General features: G+C 36.7%; 1 protein-coding gene across 3 annotated transcripts in view; it reads left to right on the plus strand.

Moving 5' to 3' along the window:
* The first annotated feature begins 532 nt into the window (after positions 1-532).
* PPA1 (inorganic pyrophosphatase 1) overlaps positions 533-23,553 on the plus strand; it is a 29,893-nt gene continuing 6,872 nt past the window's right edge. The window contains exons 1-6 of one of the 3 annotated variants that reach the window (XM_077125030.1): positions 533-748; positions 2,939-2,997; positions 14,648-14,701; positions 16,208-16,327; positions 20,809-20,895; positions 21,765-21,891. In XM_077125030.1, coding sequence (XP_076981145.1) covers positions 685-748; positions 2,939-2,997; positions 14,648-14,701; positions 16,208-16,327; positions 20,809-20,895; positions 21,765-21,891 — 511 coding nt within the window. In that variant the 5' untranslated portion in view covers positions 533-684. The other 2 variants (XM_077125032.1, XM_077125031.1) reach the window with 2 other exon arrangements.

Here is a 23,553-nt window from a genome sequence, read left to right on the forward strand (position 1 = left end):
TCACTATTAATTCCATTTTCCAGGTGACAACTCAGGCAGAGGAGTTAAAAGTAACTTGCCTGACGTTAAACACTATAAAGTGGATGAGTCGGTATCTTGCTGGGAGCCATTATGAGTGTCACTAGGATGTCTCAATTTTGCTAAAACAGATCTGAAAAATGCACATCTCTGAGACCGGAAGCTGGTGACCTATAAACCCTTTTGAAATATGGAATTGCTCTGCTGGGAAGGGTGGGTGAGAGTCAAAGGTAAGTTCCTTTGTGCCGCGAGGCAGTCGGGGGAGAGGAGGGAGAAGAGAGAGGGGACGGTGGTCTATTCCTAGCTGATCCAAAATCATCTGAGCGCGTAACCTCCTCTGCCAGAGTCCCTAAATCGGCCCGCAGAGTCCGGAGAACTGAGACTAAACCAGCAGCCAGCCACGTGGCCGCGTCTCAAAGGGAAGGGGTGGGGCCGGGAGGGCGGGGCTGAGGCGCGAGGACGCGCGGGCCGGGAGAAGTGCGCCTGCGCACGGAGTGGGCCGGGCGGGGGTGGGGTGGGACGCGAGCGCGAGCGGCGTTAAAGGCCGCTCCCCTGCCTGTCGCAGGTCCAGTCCTTGCAGTACGCAGGCGCAGAGGTCTCCGCTTGTCAGTCGGCGCCGCGTGCAGGCTAGTGAGTCTGTGGCGGCAGCTGCTGGTCTTCGGCACCATGAGCGCCTTCAGCAGCGAGGAGCGCGCCGCGCCCTTCACCCTGGAGTATCGAGTCTTCCTCAGTGAGTGTCTGCGGGCCGCACCCCTCCCCCCACCCTCCTGCCCATTCATTCCCGGGCCTCACCTCCCGCCGGTGAGGGTGCGGCCCGCGCTCGGCCGGGTGTCCCCATCGCGGGCCGGACTCCTCGGGCCGGTCCCTGGGGCCCGTGCCAGCCCTTACTTTCCACATTTACCGCTCGTTGGCGGGACGGTGTGGGTCGGCTTCCAGCCATCCCTCTTTGCCATAGAAAAATATTCCTTCTCCATACGCTCGGAGGGTCGAGACCCTGGGCCAGGATGGTTTTCTAGGTGTCTGGCTCGGGCAGGGTCTTATGGAAAAGGAAACCACTGGGAGTCATCCTACAAAGGTGCCTGGTTGGTAAAATAATCCCTGTAAGAGGATTAGTCACTTTGAGGGTGAAGGGGGGACGATGATTTCGTAATGACCTTAATTCCTCCACTGTAAACTCAGATTGTCGGCACTGAGGGGGGTCAAATCCGGGTACTTGTGCTGTAGATAGGGAAACAGAGGCCCCGATTAGGAGCCATCAGTGGAGCCGCTGGACCAGTCCCTCTGGGGTGCCAATAGCGCTCCTGCCTCTCCCACGTGTTTTCCTGTTAGCACTGATGCTAGGAAAGCTCCTACTGAAACAGAAAGCTGTTCCCCTCAAGTCAAACAAGTGACGTCAGTCTGGCATGAGTAAGAAGGTGCGAAGTTTTTACCCTTGTGCAAGGAATTGGTGTTTAAGGGGTACCCAAGTCCAGCACTTAGACCTTTACTTATGGTACCGAGGGAGCTGGAGGCTGACCGCACTCTACTTGTCTTGGTGCACCATCTTTAGCCTTGTAGATAGAGGAAAGCTACCTCGGTTTATCTTTCCCCTCTGCCCACCAAGCCACAAGGAATAGAATTTTGGTAATAATGGAAGCATTCCAAATAGAAGTTTCTAATTTAACTTCTTCACAGTTTTATTTTGGAAGGAAATAGGCAGGTGCAGTGAACTCTGATTTCCTGAATACTGAAAGAATGAATAAAGCCCCTAGCAAAAAATAGCCTGGTGTGGTAGGAAAAGGAAACAACTCAAAAGCTTACACATCTAGCTGAAGATTAAACTACCATCCAGTTCCAGAAAGGGTGGGACTCTACATGTCGTTTAATTTTGTAATTAGGCAGCCTGGTGGTGCAGGGACTTTTGATTAATAATTCATTGAGCTATTTTTCTGGAGTTAGTGTCGAGTACAGGACTTTCTATGGAGGGGCTCAGAGGGTAAGTCTCTGGTTTGAAGGTCGGTGGCTGATCAGAGTAGTTGTCTTCAAGTAATAATGGCAGAGCAGACATACCATTTTTACTTTCTGTGTTGGCAGTGATTATTTGATGGCCATTATGGGAGACCAAAGCCATTTGGCACTGGCTAAAGTAACTTTTTATCGAATGAAACTCTCTGGAACTTAAAACATATCCATGATTTGAATATATATATATATATAGTATCATAGGTTTCTTAGCATTCTTCTTAATAGAAGTAAGATCTCCCCCCCCCCCTCTATAATGTTACATTTGCCAGTCTCTTTAAAACTGACTATGGGTTGGACCCCAAAGTCACAGTTGACTCTGAAGGGACCCCTGTGGGGTTAAGAATGGTCCTTTTTCCTATTTCATTTTAGTTTTTAAACGTGAAGAGATGCAATGTAGACTTTACCCTTAGGCTTCCTAAAGAATAGTGAGGAAATGTAAAACTACTTTATATAAAAATGATCTGTGAAAGTGTTGTAATTTGATTATCCTTAAGAAAAATCATAATTTAAGTTGGCTCTGTCTTCCTGGCAGGGACATCACTTAAGGCGACATCGTTTATAATTCAGCACACTGGTCGTCTCCTTCTCTCCAAGTATTTCATAACAGTTCTGTAAACTGTTAACTGATGGAAGATCAGTCCAAAATAATTTGATTGCCTTTGGTGTACGAGGCACTGCTGGGCTCTGGAATTCCAAGGTGCATCAGACAGTCCCTGTCTTCATTACAGGGCTAAGTTCCTGTTAGATACCTGAGGAGAGCATAGGATGAAAACCCAGCCCTAGCTTGGAGGAGGGTCATGAAAAACAGCTAGTTTTTCTGGTGTGTGAATAGAATTGTTGCTATAAAAATTGTGTACCTCATGTATCTGGAACTGTAATTAACCACAGTAATAATATTTTCTAATTTATTTTATAGAAAATGAAAAAGGACAATATGTATCTCCATTTCATGATATTCCAATTTATGCAGATAAGGTAAGGCGTCTTTGTTTTTTGAACGTAGTCACTTTACTCAGATCAACTAGTTATGAATTTTCTTTTAAGTCTCTTAACAAGTGTTGAAAATGCTGTGAGTTAAAGGTGCCTTGACTAAGTAAGAAGTCAGTCTTAAGGCCAGATTATTTTAAGCAAATGGTTGTTAGGCTGCATTAGTTTGGAAAAATCACATTGGTCTGTTGTATATAACTATTTGGAACTAAGATATTGGCACTTCATTAGTGGTTCTAAAATAAACCAGATAGCCAACACAATAACTGGGCTATGGGATGTTTCCTAAAAGTAAAAATAAACTAGATTGTTCAAAAATTATGGGAAAATTTGATCTGTTTAATGGGCTGGTAGAGTTAGGCTGCAAATAGTGTTAATAAGAGTAATTTCCCAGATTTGTAAAAAGACATTTCTGTTCCTATACATACTAGCGAGCTGAAGAAATCCAACTTTAGCATTGAATATGTTTACCAGAAATTGGTAAGAATGTTTGTTTTCCAAGGGGAAAAACACTAGAACTACATATGTTGAAATATCTGTAATCCCATGGTGGTGGAATTGCTGGTGACTTTTTGTTTTTATTTTCTTTTTTGCTTCTTCATATTTTCCAATCTTTTTACAAAGAATATGCTTTATTTGTACAACTTGATTTTAAAAACAGCTTTTTTCTTTTAGCTTCATTTCCAGCAAGAGAAACTTATACTGTAATTAAGAATTGATACAAAGACAAAAGTCTGATTCTTTTTTACATAGTAAATATGTGGTGAATGACTATTAATCAGTCAGGAAGATTGATGCACAGTGGTACAAAAGCTATACAGGTTATTGACCTTCCTTACCTAGGTGTGAGTACATAATGTGTGTGAACAACATATTCCCATAAACATTTAGAATAATAATAAAGATGAAATTTTAACCTTGTATGGGCTGAGTCTTGCTGTTTCTCTGGGCTTGATTCTCAGATAGAAATAGACAAATTCATTATACTTCTCCCAGGAAATTTGCTGAGTTCTGTACTGACACTTGGACATAGGCAGAAAATCCAAGCTGCATTTTGTTTCAGAGGAGCCTGCGGAGCGGAGTGGCCTGGGACTGGAGGCAATGGAGCAAATAGTCTGAGGCCAATTATGTGCCACAGTTGCAGGAGGGACCTCTAATTGGCATGTGTTCCCCTATGGGATCTTTGAAGTTGTATTTATTCAGATACTCTTAATTTGTTACATCTGATTTCCTGGGAGTTGGTAAGAACTGCCAGATCCTCCCTTCCTTTGAATTGCCATCATTTGATTGGTTTGAATGGTCTGTTAGTTCCACAGAAGTATGTATTTCAAAGTGCTTTATAGTACTATTTCAGACCATCTTGAGTAATGAAGAGATATAAAAAGATGATCCCTAAGCTTATTGATGGCATATGAATTAATTAGCATACAGATATCTAAGGAAGGAAAATTTTTTTCTTGGACATAGAGCTGTTATTTGTGTGTGTGTGGACAGTAATCTAAGCAAGGATCAGAATAATCATAGTTGGGGTACCCAATTTTATTGTTGCTCCAAGTTACCCCAAAATAGGAAACTGAGATTGCATTTGATGTCACATGAAACATCTGCATGCAGATTACTCTGCAACACTGTAAAGTCTTATATAGCCCTGATTATATCTGTAAACTGAGCTTAACGCAAATGAAGGCTGCCTTTACCACTGTGTACCACTTTAAGCAGAGAAAATTCTGGCTAAAACACAAGCTATTGAGACAGCCCTGAATTTCAACAGTGATCAGACTACAGCACTTCTGATTCCTGCTTGAGAAGCAGGAAAGAGCTCTTTTGTTTTGTTTATAAGGAAGTTTAGTATGTACACAACAAAAATCAAAGAATGGTAGGCAGCAATTATTTTGGATTATAGCCTAAATGAAAGATCTGGTTAACTCAGTTGGTCATAGAAAAGTGTGATTTTTAAAAAATTCCAAAGTGATTAGGTTTACATAAATAGATTTTGGGGGTATGGAAGTAGATTTCATCCCTTGTATGGTCAGTCATTTGAAGGGTGATTCATGAGGAAATGCCATTATTTAGTGAAAAAGTACCTTTAACAAAATCAGCTCTACTAAGGAAAAATGCCCAAGGGTTTATATTCTACTCCATATCAGGACCTTTCTGTGTGGACAACATTTGTTTTAGTATATGCCAATATGTAATAAATCCAGCCAGGTGTGGAAATCCTTGTACCTCGGATACCCTGCTTGGATTTTTTCCAAATTCTTGGGACGAAAAAAAGGCAAAAGCAAGCACTTACTATATATATATATATATATATATGTTTTTAACTGTAGGGATATCCTTTGTTCTGGGTCTGTTTTGGAGCCAAATATAAAGCCTCCTATAGCTCAGAGAGTTTTCTGACCTAAAACTTCTGAGATACCAGAAATCTGAAAAATCCAGCACTTAGCAAAAACAGTGTGAAACACCAGTTTCTTCTTCCGATGCTCAAACATCAAGACTTGTTTTAATTTTAGAAGTTTGATATTTTTCTGTTCCAAATCTTTGTGTTAAATAGTTCTGACAATGTATGTTTCTGTTTTTCAGGAGTCTGTTGGGAGCATATATAAATATGGAACTGTTTCTTCCCTTCTAAAAGAAAGTCTGGACTATAATCAAATAGGTTGATGTTTCAGAAACTTAAATATTTTCTGCAGTTGTGATTCATTCATCATTCTTAACTTTTTTAGATACTTCACTGTAACTGGGATGTGTAGAGGTGATATACCACTCAAGGGAATGCTTTTTAGATCATTCAGTTCTGTATAGGATTTGCTTTGTTTTGAATTTTCTATAAATGGGAGTTTTAAAACTATTACAGAAAGGGCAGGCCACGGTGGCTCAGTGTGCAGACTTCTCACCTGCCATGGTGGGGACTTGGGCTCGATTCACGGTGTCTTGCCTATGCAAAAAAAAAAAAAATTAAAGCTATCACAGAATTAATGACTTGAACATTGTGTCCCAATTTTGTATGTATATAAGGTAATGGAGTTTTCTAATTTCATTTGTTGGTTGGCTTGGTTATCTTTTTTTTTTTAGGTGTATGTGTTGGGAATCGAACCAGATCTGCATTGTAGGCGAGCATTCTGCCACTGAACCACCTGTGCACCCTGGTTATCTTTTTTTTTCAAATCTTCACAATTGATTTTTTTCTTTTTTGTGAAAAATAACATATATACAAAACAATAAATTTCAAAGTACATCACAACAATTACTTGTAGAACAGATTTCAGAGTTTGGTATGGATTATAATTCTGCAATTTTAGGTTTTTACTTTTAACTATTCTAAGATACTGGAGACTAAAAGAAGTATCAGCAGTCATACTCATTTGTTAAACCCTACCTTCTCTCTGTAACTCCACCATCAATTTGATCTTTCTGTCACACTCTTTAGGGGTATTTGGGTTATGCCCATTCAAACTTTTTCATGTTGGAAGGGGCTGTTGATAATATGGGATGAAAGATGGAACTAGTTGATGTTCTAAAGAGGCTGGACTCTGCATTTCAGGGCATATCTGGTCCAGGGACCCATGTGGAGGTTGTAGGTTTCTGGAAAGTTAACCCTTGTGAATGCCTGGTTATCTTTTGATTGTTGTAAAAAAATATTGTTAATGTTTATTGTGTTCCCTATATCCAAAGCACTGTGCTAAAGCCCTATAGGTGGATTATCTCATTTAATCTTCACATCATTCTCTGAGCTAGGTTCTTCATTAACCCTGTTGTTCAGAATCACAGCTAGAGCTCATAAGTGGTAGCAGTAGGGGTCACCCTCTGGCATTCTGGCCAGAACCACTAAACTACACTGCGTCCCATGATTATGGATGTCTGTGGAATGCATTTCATGTTGTGCTTTTTTATAGTTTCTAAATTTTCCATGGTAAATATGTCTTTGGTAATGCAGAAGAAAGGCCTACTTGAGATTATTTTTTTAGTTTAGAATTCAGAGGAAATGAATAAGAACTTTTTTGCATGCTTTGAGAAGACTTTGTATTCTTATAGTCTAGGAATTCTTGGTGACCTTGTGGCCTCGGAATGGCCATAGATGGATTCCTGTAGTTTTCTGAATCCTCTGAAGCTATAATTTGGTATACATGTGCATTTTTCTTTGGGAAATTTCCATTGCCCAAATTCTTAGTTGCAAATCATAGAAGAGTTTGACAACTGGAAGTGCAGACCCAGTGCTTGCATTTATAAAGAGAAAAGAAGAGAGATTATGATGGAAATGTCTATTTTCAAAATTTAGTCATCTTAAAGCTCATCTGAGGGGAAGACAAGGAGCTTATTCTTAGTTATATGTCTTAAAAGGAACCAGTAGAGTCAAGGATCAAGATGATGGAGTGAGATACTTCAGGGTTCCATCCCTCTGACAGAAGCTTTGAACAACCAGCAAGAACTGGCAGAAACATCTTTCTCAACATTCCAGAAAACAGTTCAAGGACTGCAGTAACAGAGCAGTGCCAAACGAAGAAAAGGCCACTTAAAGGCAGTAGGATCTCATGGCATCCTTGCTGGCCACTCCCTCACCCTTCACTGGCTTGGCCCAGAGCCTCCTGTTCTCCCAGTGCATGTCCCTTGTTGTGGTTCTGGAGGGAGCAAAATAACCCTCCTCTATATACTGGCAGCATGTTTGTTTAGCACATTCTGTCCGGCGTTGGCCTGAGGGTCCCACTGTTCCAGAACTTGACCTGAGTTTGGAAGGCGGCCCACAGAACACTCCTCCAGGATGCTGTGGGGGATCAGTCAAGTGGCTGCCTGGGCCGAGGGATTGCTGGCAATAGAATATACAGTGCAGTGCTCAGGACTGTGAGGAAATTGTTTCCTAGGAAAGAAGGGACATTCAGAACCACATCAGTGGGGGAATTCCTAGAGCCATATGTGAATGCCCAAGATCTACATAAAGTTGAGACAGAGGAGAACAGGGACATAATTTATGTATGCTGTTGAAGTGGTTAGGTTGGCATCAAAGCAAATGAGATTGTTATAGGTTTAAGACATTAAATTTAAGCCCCATAGTAATCGTAAAGAAAATATCAGAAAATATGCAAGCTCATAGAGACAGAAAATAGAGTACATGTTATCAGTAGTGGAGGGCAAGGGGCAATGGGGAGTTTAACACAAAATGAGAGTAAGGTTTCTGTTTGGGGTGAAGGAAAAGTTCTAGTAAGGAATTATGGATGTTTCCACAATTTTGAAAAATGAATGAATGGGGTGCAAGGGTAGTTCAGTGGTAAAATTCTCGCCTACCATGAAGGAGACTGGGATTTGATTCCCAACCCATGCACTTCCCAAAAACAAACAAGCAAAACAAAGGAAAAAACAAACAACAAAAATTCAACAAATGGTGTTGCAATAATGGGGTACTCACAGGGAAAATGAATGAAATGTGATCCCCGCCATAGAGCATACAAAAAAAACAAAAACAAAAGAATGAGAAACTAAGGAGATAATGACAATTAAATGCAATACATGATGTCGGATGGGATCTAAGAATGGAGGTGAAAAGGCTCAGAAGGACATTTATTAGAATATAAGAAAAATGGAATTTAGAATGTAAACTTTATATCAACATAAAATTTCTTGAACTTGATAGCTGCACCTGAGGTGATTCATTACATAATTGCATATCCTGCTTTGTAGGAGATCTACATGGAAGTATTGTGTTCAAGGAGTATGATGTGTGCAATCTTCAGTAGATAGTATGATATAGCAAAAAAAATAATAAAAGGAACTGATAAGGCCGCTGGATTAGCTGAATAAGCTTTGTCCTATTTCACTAAGGAATTAGAATTTAGTGTTTCTGAAAGCAGCAGTTTTATAGACATACTGGCTCAGTAAATTCTCACTAATTTGGACTAATTATAGTGGTAGAGTTGGGAAGCCCAATTTAAATTTTGTAATCTTTAAAAAAAAGTTTTATTACTTTATATAGGTATGTGTGGCAGTATTTATTGCCAAAAAGAGCTTGTTGTATCTGCTTTGAATAGATGGTCTGTGTAATTGGAAAACAAATAAGCATTATTGAAAGTTTTTTTTTATCTTAATAGGTTTAATATCTCCCAAGGAATCTTAACACAATTTATTGAGTAAACTTATTTTAATTTTCACTTTAGAAACCATTTTTCCTTTGGTGAATTACAGTTCTAAATGAGTAAGGGTCACACTTGTGTAAGCAGTAGTCATGATATTTATTTCCTTTGGCCATAGACTTTTGTCACTTGTCAATGAAATAATTTAGAAATGCATTTACATTAAAAACTTAGAGTAAATCCTTCTATAATCACTTTACTGACTTTGAAGCCAAAATTTAAATCTAAGCCCTAAGAGCTGTTGTCTCTTGGCAAGCAGTTAATTAGCAGAATATTCCTAGACACGATGAAATCTGGTATACTTTTTCAGAAGTACCATTATGGGGTGGAGCATTTCCTTACTGCCTGCATGAGTTCTTCTGATAGGAATTTAATACTCTAGAACTACTCTGGAAGTTATAGAAAGAGAGAGAGAGAGAGAGAGAGAGTAAAGGCAAGCTGCTTTTTATATTAGCTTCTTGCTTTATGTCTAATCTCTAGATAAGTTTAGAAGAAAATCTTCTCTCCCACCATGGTTTTTCTCAGTGTTTTTGCAATATTACTGCAAAATAGAAAAATTTAAAAGGGTGGTGGGATCAGAGGATGATTTTTATATTCTAAATCTGGTATTAATTTGGTTTCTGAAGTTATCTAGAAAAGCACATGATGGGTCAACTTGAAAATGCTAATTTAAGCCACTTATGTAATTCTGCAATGTCATCATGTTCATTAGACTTCAGATCCAGTGTTGGAAACAGGTCATGAGTCATAGGCGTTCACCAAGTCTCTCAATAAAGACACATTTAACTTTGCTAGAATTCAGAGATGGGGTATAATTAAATTGAGCATATGTTGCCTGCATAGGTGCTTTACTACATTAGTAACTATAGCCTGTCAGATAGCTGTGCTAACTACTAATGAATTACTATTCATTAGTAATTTATTTTAAAGCTTTTGTATTAATGGAATGATATAATTTAGACATGTTAAACTTCCAATTTCCTTTGAGTCTGTACTTTTTTAACATTCAATTTCTTGACTTCCTGATGAAGTGATTATAAATCTGGGAAGTGAGACTGACTATTTTATTTCTGACTTGAGGAAGTAAGAGCTAAAGGTATGGTTTACCTTTTCTCCTGCCTCCCATAGGCTTGTCAAAATTATCCCTCTATGGATACTACCTCTACCTTTTCTCTGAAATTGTACATGGGGAGGTGAGAGCTCTGATGCCAAGGCATGGTAGGAATGGAGAGCAGAGTTCTGAAAAGTCCTAACATTGGGAATAATGATAAATCCAGAATTGAAGTAAGTAATAATTAAAACCAGTGAATATTGAAGAAAGCATGTATTTTTAACTGGAGGACACCAAGTTTCTTAAAATTTTGTCTCATATTTTTAAGTGCATAAACATTAGAAATATTAGAAAACATAATATTTTAAACAGTGAACGCTTTTGTAGCAATGGTGTAATTGATGAAGTTTTAGTCAGTTGCTCTGAAAATCCTAAATATCACTGTTTACCTGGGGGCAGTTCCCTGAATTGCAGCCATGGTGTTTAGGAGAATTAAAATGTTCTTTAAAAACTTCTTTCTTTAATAGGCTATTCTTTAGTTGGAGTTCCTGCGAAAGAAAGTATAAGAACCCCTCTTTATATTAATAACTAAAAACTATTATTTTCTCCATCAGTTAATCACAATGGAGGATGTTTTCAGTTCATTGCTTTAAAAGCAAAAGTACAGAAATCACTGAAGTTTTTTACATTTGAAAATGTACTAAGCCTCAATTTTACAGACAAGCCACTGACCTATGTTTGCTATAATCTGAGGCCTATACGCTGGGAGTACCTGGTTTGGAAATGTCTTATGGAATTAAAGGTGCACTGCTAGTCTTTAGCACCTAGAACAGTGTCTGGCACATAGTAGGTGGTGCTCAAGAAATACTTGTTTGGAAAGAAAATGAATAATTGGCTCTGTGGCCCCTTTTGGGTACCCCTTGCTATTTTTTTCCCAGCTAATTTCTAAAAAGCATCAAACTTTCAGGCTTTCAGAGTTTTTCTATTCATAGTGGAGTTATCGTAACTGTTTTCTGAAGGATGGTTTCTTCCCTTGTAAAAAATTTTGGGGGGTTGATTACCCATTAGCTATGTAGATTTGTAATGTTAGATTATGTTTCATTAAAGTCTTCAAAATAGTTTTCAGAGTTTGAATTAGAGGCTTCAGCTCCATTTGCCACTTTTCTCTTGCAGCAATGTATTCATTTGGTGGTATTTTCTTTAAAAAAAATTAACACCAATCTTGGTTTTCTCTCCCTGGTAGTTTTAGATGATACTGTGGTTACAGTTATTACTGTGGGACTAAATTATTCTCTTCCATGTAGAAACAGCTCCATCTTGTGAGCCTTTAGGATATTGCTGCTGAAATCTTTTAAATCCCTGATTTGGTTTTGTTTTAGAGGCGTACTAATCTTTCATTTTAATAGCTGAGAAGTGGTACTAGATAGCAGTTCTTGAAAATTTACAGTAGGGAGAGTGAAATTTAATCACAGATTGTTTCTGAGGTTTCCTACCAATGAACAATTTGTGTTATAATTTCTGTCCTTGAGAATAATCCATGAAAACTTGAGAAAAATGTGTATCCTGCTGCTGTGGGGTGTAATGTATGTTATAGTTTCTAAACCATCCAGTTACTACTTTACAGGGATAGAGTAGTCTATTTAGTCCTGGATTTAAATACTGCCACCATTAAAAATACCTATATTTTTATTGACAAATCTTCACACACATACAGTCCATACATGGCATACAATCAACTATAGTATCATTTGTGTATTCATTACCATGATCATTTTTAGAAGATTTGCATTATTCCAGAAAAAGAAATAAAAAGAAAATACTCATACATCTCATACTCCTTAACCCTGCCTCTCATTGACCACTCTTCAATTTACCCAATTTACTTTACCCTTTGTCTCCCATATTCTTTTTTTATTAATTAAAAAAATTAACAAAACATTTAAATATCATTCCATTCTACATATACAATCAGTAATTCTTAATATCATCACAGTTGCATATTCATCATTTCTTAGTACATTTGCATCGATTTAGAAAAAGAAATAAAAAGACAACAGAAAAAGAAGTAAAATGATAATAGAGAAAAAAAAGATTATACATACCATACCCCTTACCCCTCGCTTTCATTTACCACTATTTCAAACTGAATTTATTTTAACATTTGTTCCCCCTATTATTTATTTTTATCCCATATGTTCTACTTTTCTGTTGATATAGTAGCTAAAAGGAGCATCAGACATAAGGTTTTCACATTCACAGAGTCTCATTGTGAAAGCTATATCATTGTTCAATCAACATCAAGAAACATGGCTACTGGAACACAGCATTACATTTTCAGGCAGTTCTCTCCAGCCTCTCCATTACATCTTGAACAACAAGGTGATATCTACTTAATGCGTAAGAATAACCTCCCTCCAGGATAACCTCTCGACTCTGTTTGGAATCTCTCAACCATTGACACTTTGTCTCATTTTACTCTTCCCCCTTTTGGTCGAGAAGTTTCTCTCAATCCCTTGATGTTAATTCTCAGCTCATTCTAGGGTTTTTCTCAGTCCCTTGATGCTGAGTCTCAGCTCATTCCAGGATCTTTGTCCCACGTTGCCAGTAAGGTCCACACCCCTGTATCTCCCATATTCTTTACTTTTTTATCCTTTTTTTTTTTTTTTAACTCATCTGTCTATACCCTGGCTAAAAGGAGCATCAGACACAAGGTCTTCACAGTTACATAGTCACACTGTAAAAGCTATATCATTATACAATCGTCTTTAAGAATTAAGGCTACTGGAACACAGTGCAACAGTTTTAGGTACTTCCCTCCAGCCTCTCCGATACACAATAACTAAAACGGGATATGTATATAAAGCATAAGGATAACCTCTAGGATAACCTGTTGACTCTGTTTGAAATCTCTCAATCACTGAAATTTTCTTTTGTCTCATTTCTCTCTTCTGCCTTTGGGTTAAGAAGGCTTTCTCAGTCCCATGATGCCAGGTCCTTGCGAATCTTGGGAGTTTTGTCCCATGTTGCCAGGGAGATTTATGCCCCGGGAGTCCTGTCCCACATAAGAGGGAGAGCAGTGAGTTCACTTGCTGAGTTGGCTTAGAGAGAGAGACCATATCTGAGCAACAAAAGAGGTTCTGGGGGTGGGGTGTGTGTGTGACTCTTAGGCATAATTATAAGTAGGCTTAGCTTATCCTTTACTGCCACCATTCTTTATCGATTTTTATGTTGTACCAAGTAGACCTCAGGAGGCTTTGAGCAGAAACCCGTGAAAGAATGCTTTAGACTCACTTGGCTTCACCAAGAACTTAAATAAGTGACAGAAGTTTTACATTCTGTATATATAAATCTGCATAGCTTTTCTGCTTGGTTAAAAGTAGCAGTGTGGTAAAAATTATTATTGGTTCCAAACCTTTGGTTTTATTCCATAATAGCTTCTCTGTCTCTGATTTTTGATACAAAATAGCAAGAGTTAATTCTCAAAAGATGTGTAGCAAAGTGATTTTAATTTTAAATCTATGTAAAATGATATTTATAAAGGAATAATTGCATATTTATTTTTATCTGTGCCCTTTTAGAGACCGTGAACTGAAACACTGCATTGATAAAAATAATGTTCTGATTCTATGTAAAGCTCAGTTTTAATTAGAGAAATTATGACATGTTGATGTTTGTCTCTGGTATGCAAAAAGATTTTTTTTTCATCATGTTTTTAAATAGTAAGCATCTTGGAATATGAGTATACCATCCATTTTAAAGTGGTCAATTTAAGGCAGTAAACTAATTACTATAGAGCTCCTATTGGCTAAAATATTTTTGGAACATATTATTTTATCTTTAGTATCAAACTTCTTGTCCTTTTGAGCAGAGTTTGATTTTAAAAACAGCCAAATCTGGAGAATAATGGTGGTGATTGGAATAATTAATCTTATTCAAGGCCAAAACTAAAGTATGACAAAGTGTTTAGGCTACTGTGGGGTTTGTCTTATAAACTTCCTCTGAAATAGAGGCTCCAAAAACATGTTGAAATAGTTGTAGTATCACTGAAGCAGATGAGCAGTCCTTGGAGATGATTGCTGATGTCCTCCCTTAGAGATAAAAATTCTGTTGTTTGCTTAAAAACAATTTCTTTCCTTTATAGAAACATTCTTTCCACTGCCTCCCCCCTGCCCCAGTCTTTTACTATGAAATACTTAAAGCTCACAGAAAAGTGAACAGAATTGCACAGTGAGCACCACCCACTTTGATTCTACAACTAATATTTCTCTATATTTGCTTTATCTATTCATCAGTTTATCTTATTTTCTGATTTATTGTGTTGAAAGTCCAGTTCACTGACTTCAGGGATCTGTCAAAAATCTGATACAGTGAACAGGTTAGCTCTGGAACAAATAGGATATGCTCACTGGAAGATAAGAACAAATTAATTCCTGTAACCATCTTCCTTTCTCTTTGTTTTTTTCAGGATGTGTTCCACATGGTAGTTGAAGTACCACGCTGGTCTAATGCAAAAATGGAGGTAATGTTTTGCCTTACATTGATAGTCAGACTCTGGATATTAGTTCTGATCTAGCCACACTGATATGCTCAAGATTTAACCAATCTAAACTCCAAGATTTTCTTCTTCTAGTTATAATCTGTTTTCCACCTGAGGCTTCCATTACCTGCCAATCTGCATTCTGTACTCCACCTAACCACAACCATTTGCTATTTGCAAATATATCACCAACTTCCCTGCTTTATACTGTTGCTTCTGACATTTCTGAAGCCCAGAATTTTTCCTCCCTGTCTTAATCTCTTTCAGTAGACTCTTCCAGACGACTTTCCTTCGTCAGCCCAGCCCCAAATAACTTCATTGGAATTTCTTTTGCATCTTGTTAATTTATTTTTCATGACACCTACATATTTGGCTTTTAGTTATATATATTTATACACATATTTTATATTGCTTAAGCTTTTTAACAGTAACCATACTTTGCATACATATACAGTAAAATATTTGAGTATTTTTCAATGCTTTAAAGGAAAGCTGAAGTTGGGTATTATTTCTTTTGCCCTTTTAATAAAAATCTTGGTATTTCTCATTTCTCAAATGTAAGGGTTTAGATTTTGCTTTATGGATTTGGTAAATACTTTTTTTTCCTTGCTGATAGTTCCTGTATAATTCAAGTGAGTTTTCCACTTAATGGCTGATTATGGAGAAAATTTTAGGTTTGAATTATAAAATGGTGAGAATACAAAATGGATCAGCTGCTATGGTAAACAGTTTGGTCATTCCTCAGAAGGTTAATAGAATTACCAACTGATCCAGCAATTCCACATCTAGGTATATTTCACAAAGAATTGAAAACAGGGATTCAAACAGATCTTGCACACCAATGTTCATATCAGCATTATTCACAATAGCCAGAAGGTGGGAGCAACACAAGGGTCGCATAAACGGAAGGATGGAAAAACAAAGTGTGGTATAGATACACACAACAGGAATATTATTCAGCTATGAAAAAAGAAAGAAGTTCTGATTCATGCTACTTCATGTGACCACTGAAATGATGAACCTTGAAGACACTATGTTGAATGGAATAAGCCAAGTACAAAAGGATAGATAATGTATAATTCCACTTATAAGAAATATCTAGAATAAGCAAATTCTCAGAGATAGAAGATAGATTAGAGATTACAAAGGGCCTGGGGAAGAGAGGAATGGGGAGGTATTACTTAATGGGTACAGAGTTTCTCTTTGGGGCAATGAGAAGGTTTTGGTAATGGATGGTGGTGACAGTAGTACATTATGAATGTAATTAATGCCACTGAATTGTACACCTAAAAATAGTTAAAATGGGAAATTTTGTGTTTTATATATACGTTACTACAATAATTTTTTTTAAATGCGAGGAGTAAAATATATTATTAAAGTGGATTGAGGGGACATGCAGGCATGAATAGTGTAATTTATTTGCTCAGATTCTTGTTTGAAAAGTATTTCACAGCCAAATATACAATAATTTGGAAATTTTAATTTCAGATTGCCACAAAGGACCCTTTAAACCCAATTAAACAGGATGTGAAAAAAGGAAAACTCCGTTACGTTGCAAATTTGTTCCCTTATAAAGGATATATCTGGAACTATGGTGCTATCCCTCAGGTATGTCTTCATGTAATTACTGAAAATGAATGTACTTATTAAAAATTAAACTTACTGTTATTAAAAATAAACTTACTGCTATTAGCTTATTAAAATTCTGTTACTGAAAATATACTTATTAAAGATTAACTTACTGCTATTTGTAAAAGGATTTGAACATCTTAAAAAAGGGTTTTCAATAGATTTTAAAGAAGAGGTAATAACCAATTTTAAAACTTCCTTGAATTGTCAAGATAAACTGAAAGGTAAATATTTACAGTGTTTAAATTCAGATTTGAAAATCTGTTATTTTTCTAAATACTTATTTTTAAATATGGGCTACTTATAAGTTCTATAAAATCTTTCTTTACAGACTAAATGAGTAGTAAAAAAAAAGGTTTGTGGTTAAAAGCACTGATTTTTGGCATCAGACAGACATGGGTTCAAGCACCAGCCTGCAGATTTCTAGTGTACCTAACTTGCCTCAGTTTCCTCCTCCCTAGGATAGGGATATTAATAGTCCTTAGCTCATGATTACTGTGAAGAATAAAGCACTTAATACTTGGTGCACACACATTCTCATAACTGTGGACTTTTATGTGTAAAGTCCTGATTCATTCTTTTTTAGGCCAAGCTTTCGTGGTAGAGTAATCATGGGATTTTTTTACCAAAGCAGACAACCTTTGAGAAAAGGGAATGTCTAGATTGTTTACCAGCTTATACAACACCGGTATGTGATAGGTTCTTATTTAATATTTGGATGAAAAAAAACTGGAATGGCGTCTACTTTGAGTGAAGGACGTGTATTTAATTCTTGTTTCATTCAGCTAAGGCTGTGGTACTTAAGATTTTTACATAGAATACTCTAGTTTTTCCCTGTTGATTCTGATAGGTGCTTTGTTCTTTTTAACCATTGAGTGTATTAAATAGAATCCCCTGTACAGAATCTATACATTAATAGAACTTAGGTCAAACTCAATCTAACTTGCTAGGTAGAGTTGTTTTTCTGCATTAGTAATGACACTTCAACTTATAGTTCAGTTGATTCAGTGTTTAGTCATGAGATGGCCCTTTGAGAAAACATTGCTAACATACTTATTCTTGTGTAGGCTGGGCTTTGCTTTACTAAGTTGTCTTTGTTGGATCTGGTCTTCTTTTATTCCTCTTCCCTTTTTTTTCCTTTTTTGCGGGGAGGAGTGCATGGTCCAGAAATCAAACCTGGGTCTCCTGCATGGAAGGCGAGAAGTCTACATCTGAACCACCCATGTACCTCCCTTTGACTTTTATGTTTTTACCTTTACTTTAGCTGAGTAGGCAAACAAATCTGAGTAATATGCTCTGATTGGGGGAGAAAAGAACCAAAGCAAAAATTATTATTTTAAACCTCATTTTCTGGCAAGCAGCGCTGTCAGCTCCTTGTTTAGTTTTTTTTATTTTTTTATTTTTTTATTTTTTTATTAATTAAAAAAATTAACTAACACAACATTTAGAAATCATTCCATTCTACATATGCAATCAGTAATTCTTAATATCATCACATAGATGTATGATCATCATTTCTTAGTACATTTGCATCGATTTAGGAAAAGAACTAGCAAAACAACAGAAAAAGATATAGAATGATAATATAGAGAAAAAAATAAAAATAATAAAAATAAAAATATATATATATATAAAAAAGAAAAAAAGGAAAAAGAAAAAAAACAAAAAACACAAACAAACAAAAACTATAGCTCAGATGCAGCTTCATTCAGTGTTTTAACATAATTACATTACAATTAGGTAGTATTGTGCTGTCCATTTTTGAGTTTTTGTATCTAGTCCTGTTGCACAGTCTGTATCCCTTCAGCTCCAATTACCCATTATCTTACCCTGTTTCTAACTCCTGCTGGTCTCTGTTACCAATGATATATTCCAAGTTTATTCTCGAATGTCGGTTCACATCAGTAGGACCATACAGTATTTGTCCTTTAGTTTTTGGCTAGACTCACTCAGCATAATGTTCTCTAGGTCCATCCATGTTATTACATGCTTCATAAATTTATCCTGTCTTAAAGCTGCATAATATTCCATCGTATGTATATACCACAGTTTGTTTAGCCACTCTTCTGTTGATGGACATTTTGGCTGTTTCCATCTCTTTGCAATTGTAAATAATGCTGCTGTAAACATTGGTGTGCAAATGTCCGTTTGTGTCTTTGCCCTTAAGTCCTTTGAGGAGATACCTAGCAATGGTATTGCTGGGTCGTATGGCAATTCTATATTCAGTTTTTTGAGGAACTGCCAAACTGCCTTCCACAGTGGTTGTACCATTTGACATTCCCACCAACAGTGGATAAGTGCGCCTCTTTCTCCGCATCCTCTCCAGCACTTGTCATTTTCTGTTTTGTTGATAATGGCCATTCTGGTGGGTGTGAGATGATATCTCATTGTGTTTTTTTTTTTTTATTAATTAAAGAAAAAAAAGAAATTAACCCAACATTTAGAAATCATTCCATTCTACGTATGCAATCAGTAATTCTTAATATCATCACATAGATGCATGATCATCATTTCTTAGTACATTTGCATCGATTTAGAAGAAGAACTAGCAAAACAACAGAAAAAGATATAGAATGTTAATATAGAGAAAATAAATTTAAAAATAATCATAGTACAAAAAAAAAAAGACAAACAAACAGACAAAAAAAACCTATAGCTCAGATGCAGCTTCATTCAGTGTTTTAACATGATTATTTTACAATTAGGTATTATTGTGCTGTCCATTTTTGAGTTTTTGTGTCTAGTCCTGTTACACAGTCTGTATCCCTTCAGCTCCAATCAGCCATTATCTTACCCTGTTTCTAACTCCTGCTGGACTCTGTTACCAATGATATATTCCAAGTTTATTCTCGAATGTCGGTTCACATCAGTGGGACCATACAGTATTTGTCCTTTAGTTTTTGGCTAGACACACTCAGCATAATGTTCTCTAGGTCCATCCATGTTATTACATGCTTCATAAGTTTATCCTGTCTTAAAGCTGCATAATATTCCATCGTATGTATATACCACAGTTTGTTTAGCCACTCGTCTGTTGATGGACATTTTGGCTGTTTCCATCTCTTTGCAATTGTAAATAATGCTGCTGTAAACATTGGTGTGCAAATGTCTGTTTGTGTCTTTGCCCTTAAGTCCTTTGAGTAGATACCCAGCAATGGTATTGCTGGGTCGTATGGCAATTCTATATTCAGCTTTTTGAGGAACCGCCAAACTGCCTTCCACAGTGGTTGCACCATTTGACATTCCCACCAACAGTGGATAAGTGTGCCTCTTTCTCCACATCCTCTCCAGCACTTGTCATCTGTTTTGTTGATAATGGCCATTCTGGTGGGTGTGAGATGATACCTCATTGTGGTTTTGATATGCATTTCTCTAATGGCCAGGGACATTGAGCATCTCTTCATGTGCCTTTTGGCCATTTGTATTTCCTCTTCTGATAGGTGTCTGTTCAAGTTTTTTTCCCGTTTTGTAATTGGGTTGGCTGTCTTTTTGTTGTTGAGTTGGACAATCTCAGTTTTTTTTTTTTTTTTTTAACTTTTTTTATTGTAAAAATACAACATATACAAAGCAAAGAAGTAAAATAGCAGTAATTTTCAAAGCACAATTTAACAAGTAGTTACAGAACAGATCCCAGAGTTTGTTATGGGCTACCATTCTACCACCTCAAATTTTTCCATCTAGTTGCTCTAAAACACTGGAGGCTAGAAGGTATATTAATACAGTGATTCAGCAGCCATACTTGCTTGTTAAATCCCATTTTCTCTGTTATACCTCCTCCTCCTCCTTTTAATCCTTCTTCCCATCTGTGGGTATCTTTATCAGTTCTTTTATGAATTGCTCTGTAAGGACTCCATCTTGCAATTTAGCAAGGAAAGAAAGTCAGCAATTGAGAGTTCCAGAAAATCCTGATTAAACTGTCTTGGTTCCTGGTCAACTGATGACACTTAAACCATCAGAACATTTCATTTCCATTTCAGTCTTACTGCTCATTAACCTCTGCTTTGGAAATTTGTTTTGAAGAAAATTTAGTTAGTAGAAGATAGTAAGTACCTAGAAGAATTCATCAAAGCAGTTTACTTTTAATATATTTGTAAAATAAGTATTTGAATCTGTATTTCTTTGTGTTGGTGTGTTGTCTCAGTTATTGGTAATAGTTGTAATTTGTTTGTTTTGAATAGGATCATTGGATCTTTTAAAGCTTAAATGTAGTTTACCATTATATACATAAATAGGGGTTCCAGGATTTGATTGAAATTATTGTGTATTAAGATTCTTATATGTGAATAAAGATTTAAAGAAAAATTTTAGAGTGAGAAAAAAATATAACTGAGGATTCATATTTTTGCAAAAAAGACTCAAAGGGTATTATCTTTTAATGTCAACTTGATCCATTTGTCAATAGCAAGTATGGGAATGCTGTATGCCTTATGAGTACTTTATGAGTATATGGTACTTTTTAGACTTGGGAAGACCCGGGACACAATGACAAACACACTGGCTGTTGTGGTGACAATGACCCAATCGATGTGTGCGAAATTGGAAGCAAGGTAATGAAATCCGACATATTTTTAATGTTGACATATTATTAATTAAATGTGTAAAGTTGATACTTTTAAAAATATTATGAATAAAATATATGATTATTAGTGAAGATAATGGTGTCTGGGATATAAATTAAAAGGTTCCATTCTAAACATTTGTATATTATAACTTGTACATTTAAACTTACTATAGAAAATAATGTGTGTATAAATGTGCATGTAAGTAAGAAAAGTAGACATGTTCTGCATTGCTTTAGAGGGCAGAGAATTAGTCAGTAGGTGAAAAGTACCAGGAGGCAAATTTCATCTCCATTCGAGAAACCTTATTTAATGATTTGAAGTGATCAATATATTGACCAAGCTGAATGACCCTATGAGTCGGAGACTTAAAGGTAGGGATTCCTCTATCAAATAAGATTGCTTTAAGTTTCTGATTATGGTTATATTTCTTTGTGATCTTTCTCAGGTTCAGGGAAATACTAAGCAACTGAAAAAAAGTTGTAAGTTTTCTAAGTCATATTGTATGACTTAGCTAACTTGGTGACATGTTTAAATTAAAGGTAAAGAAGCCACATGTATTTGAAACATCATGGAGGATGTGGAACAATCAGAGGTAGTTTTAAAAATGTCAGCTACCCTAAAAGATATTAGTGATTTTCTTATGACCTACCCATGATAAGGGGTACCTATTTTCAACTTTGATAAGACTGATTAGGCATTTACTTGCTGAACTTTTAAAAATTTGTTTAAAGAAACAATCTTAAAGTTTGGAGAAAGTTGACAGCTTCCTTATTTCCAGTTATCCACTAAGTAAAATTTTTCTTTCAAAGCTTTCCTTCAATAGTATTATCCTGACTGTAATTCTTGACTCTCAGGTATGTGCAAGAGGTGAAATAATTGGGGTGAAAGTTTTGGGCATTTTGGCTATGATTGACGAAGGGGAAACTGACTGGAAAGTCATTGCCATTAATGTGGATGATCCTGATGCGGCCAATTATAATGGTAAGATTTCTTGTTACGAAGAGTCTGAGATCTTCATACCTCATTCCTAAGCACCACCAAACTTAACACATGGTGACAACTGTAGACCCATGCCTTCCAACTGAATGGAGGCCCAAAGCATTTAGCAAAGCCTTGTTATTTTCACTACTGATCTTCTATAACTAAGTAAACTTTCTCCTTCACTCCAGGGGAAAAGCGTCTAGTAGTTGGGGTTTATGTTATCATTTTCTCTTTTTCTTTCCCATCTGCTAGCAGTTGCTTTATTTACTTATTTATATATTTATATTTTTTATTGATATAATTCACATACCATAAAATTCACCCTTTTATAGTGTACAATTCAGTGGGTTTTAGTATATTCACGAAGTTGTAGAACCTTTCATCATATCCTTCTACCCCCCAAATACCCTAATTTCTCTCATTCCAGCTTCTGGCAAGTGTCCCATATAATATAAAATGTTAATAATAGAGAAAAGTAAGTATGAGGTACATGGGAATTCGTTGTATTATCTTTGCAACTTTTCTGTTACTCAAAAACTGTTTTATAATAAAGTTTGCCAAGAAAAAAGGCAACTGGAATACATTGATAGACTATTGATTGAGCCAAGTATATCTGATATAACTGCTAAAAAGATTCTCTACATGTAATGGGGTTGATGGCTTCATTTCAGTCATGGAAGGTTGGGAAGAACATTTTAAGTCAGTTCTTAGTGGGCAGAGAAGCTTTGATTGGTTTTTCTCATTGGGATTCTGCAATGAGAAGTTAACCTGAGAGTCACTGATGCTAATTCCTTCAGAAGTACTCTACCCTAGGACACTCCTGATGTGGCATCAGAAGGCAGTTCTTACAGCTTCCTGCTCAGGTAGCTCTGCAGACTGCTGGCTTTGTCTTTGCATACATAATATACACACAAGGAACAAAACTCTTCTGAGTTTTCCTACTCCGCCCCCCACCCCACCCCCAGCTCTTGTGCTCTCTAGTCTAGAGCCAGCACACTTTTACAATGTTTGGTTTCCAGAATTTCAGATTTCTGGGATTTCAAATTATTTCTGTATCAGGTGACAAATTTTATGTTAGCTATAAGTTCCTTGAAATTTATCAGTGTTTAAATGATACTGATCAAAAGCAGGGGATTTTCTGCCTGATGTGCTCAAATGACCACTTTCAGAGACACCAAGATTTCAAAGAGAGAAAGAGTTTATTGCTAAGCACAAAACAGGAGATCAGACGGCCTGTAGGCCTAAAAATCTGTCTCCCTGAACTACAGTAACTCTGATAGATCAAAAAGATGGGCAGGTTTTAGGATAATGAGTGCAATGGCTTGAGATAACAAAGTTAGAGATAATCTAACTACTGAGCACGCACAGATTGATTATTGGTCACAAAAGGAAATTAAGGAAAACCAGCCTTAATTTGATGACAGGTATGAGGTATGATTTTTAGTATAATGAGGAATAGGTCACTTAAAGGTTAAAGTTTAAGCTATTGTGCACATCAGGCACACCACTTTTGGTTAGATCCAGTTCAGTCTAGTATGATAGGTTAGGAATTGGGGTGGGTTAGTTCTGGGCTGACACAATGTCTTTAAAATCGCAGTAAACATTAGGGGCTGGCTTTTGTGATCATAAGACTCTGAAGTTGAAAAGCAGGTAAGGGGGTAC

The sequence above is a fragment of the Tamandua tetradactyla genome, chromosome 13 (assembly GCF_023851605.1).
Source record: "Tamandua tetradactyla isolate mTamTet1 chromosome 13, mTamTet1.pri, whole genome shotgun sequence".
Classification (NCBI taxonomy): Eukaryota; Metazoa; Chordata; class Mammalia; order Pilosa; family Myrmecophagidae; genus Tamandua; species Tamandua tetradactyla.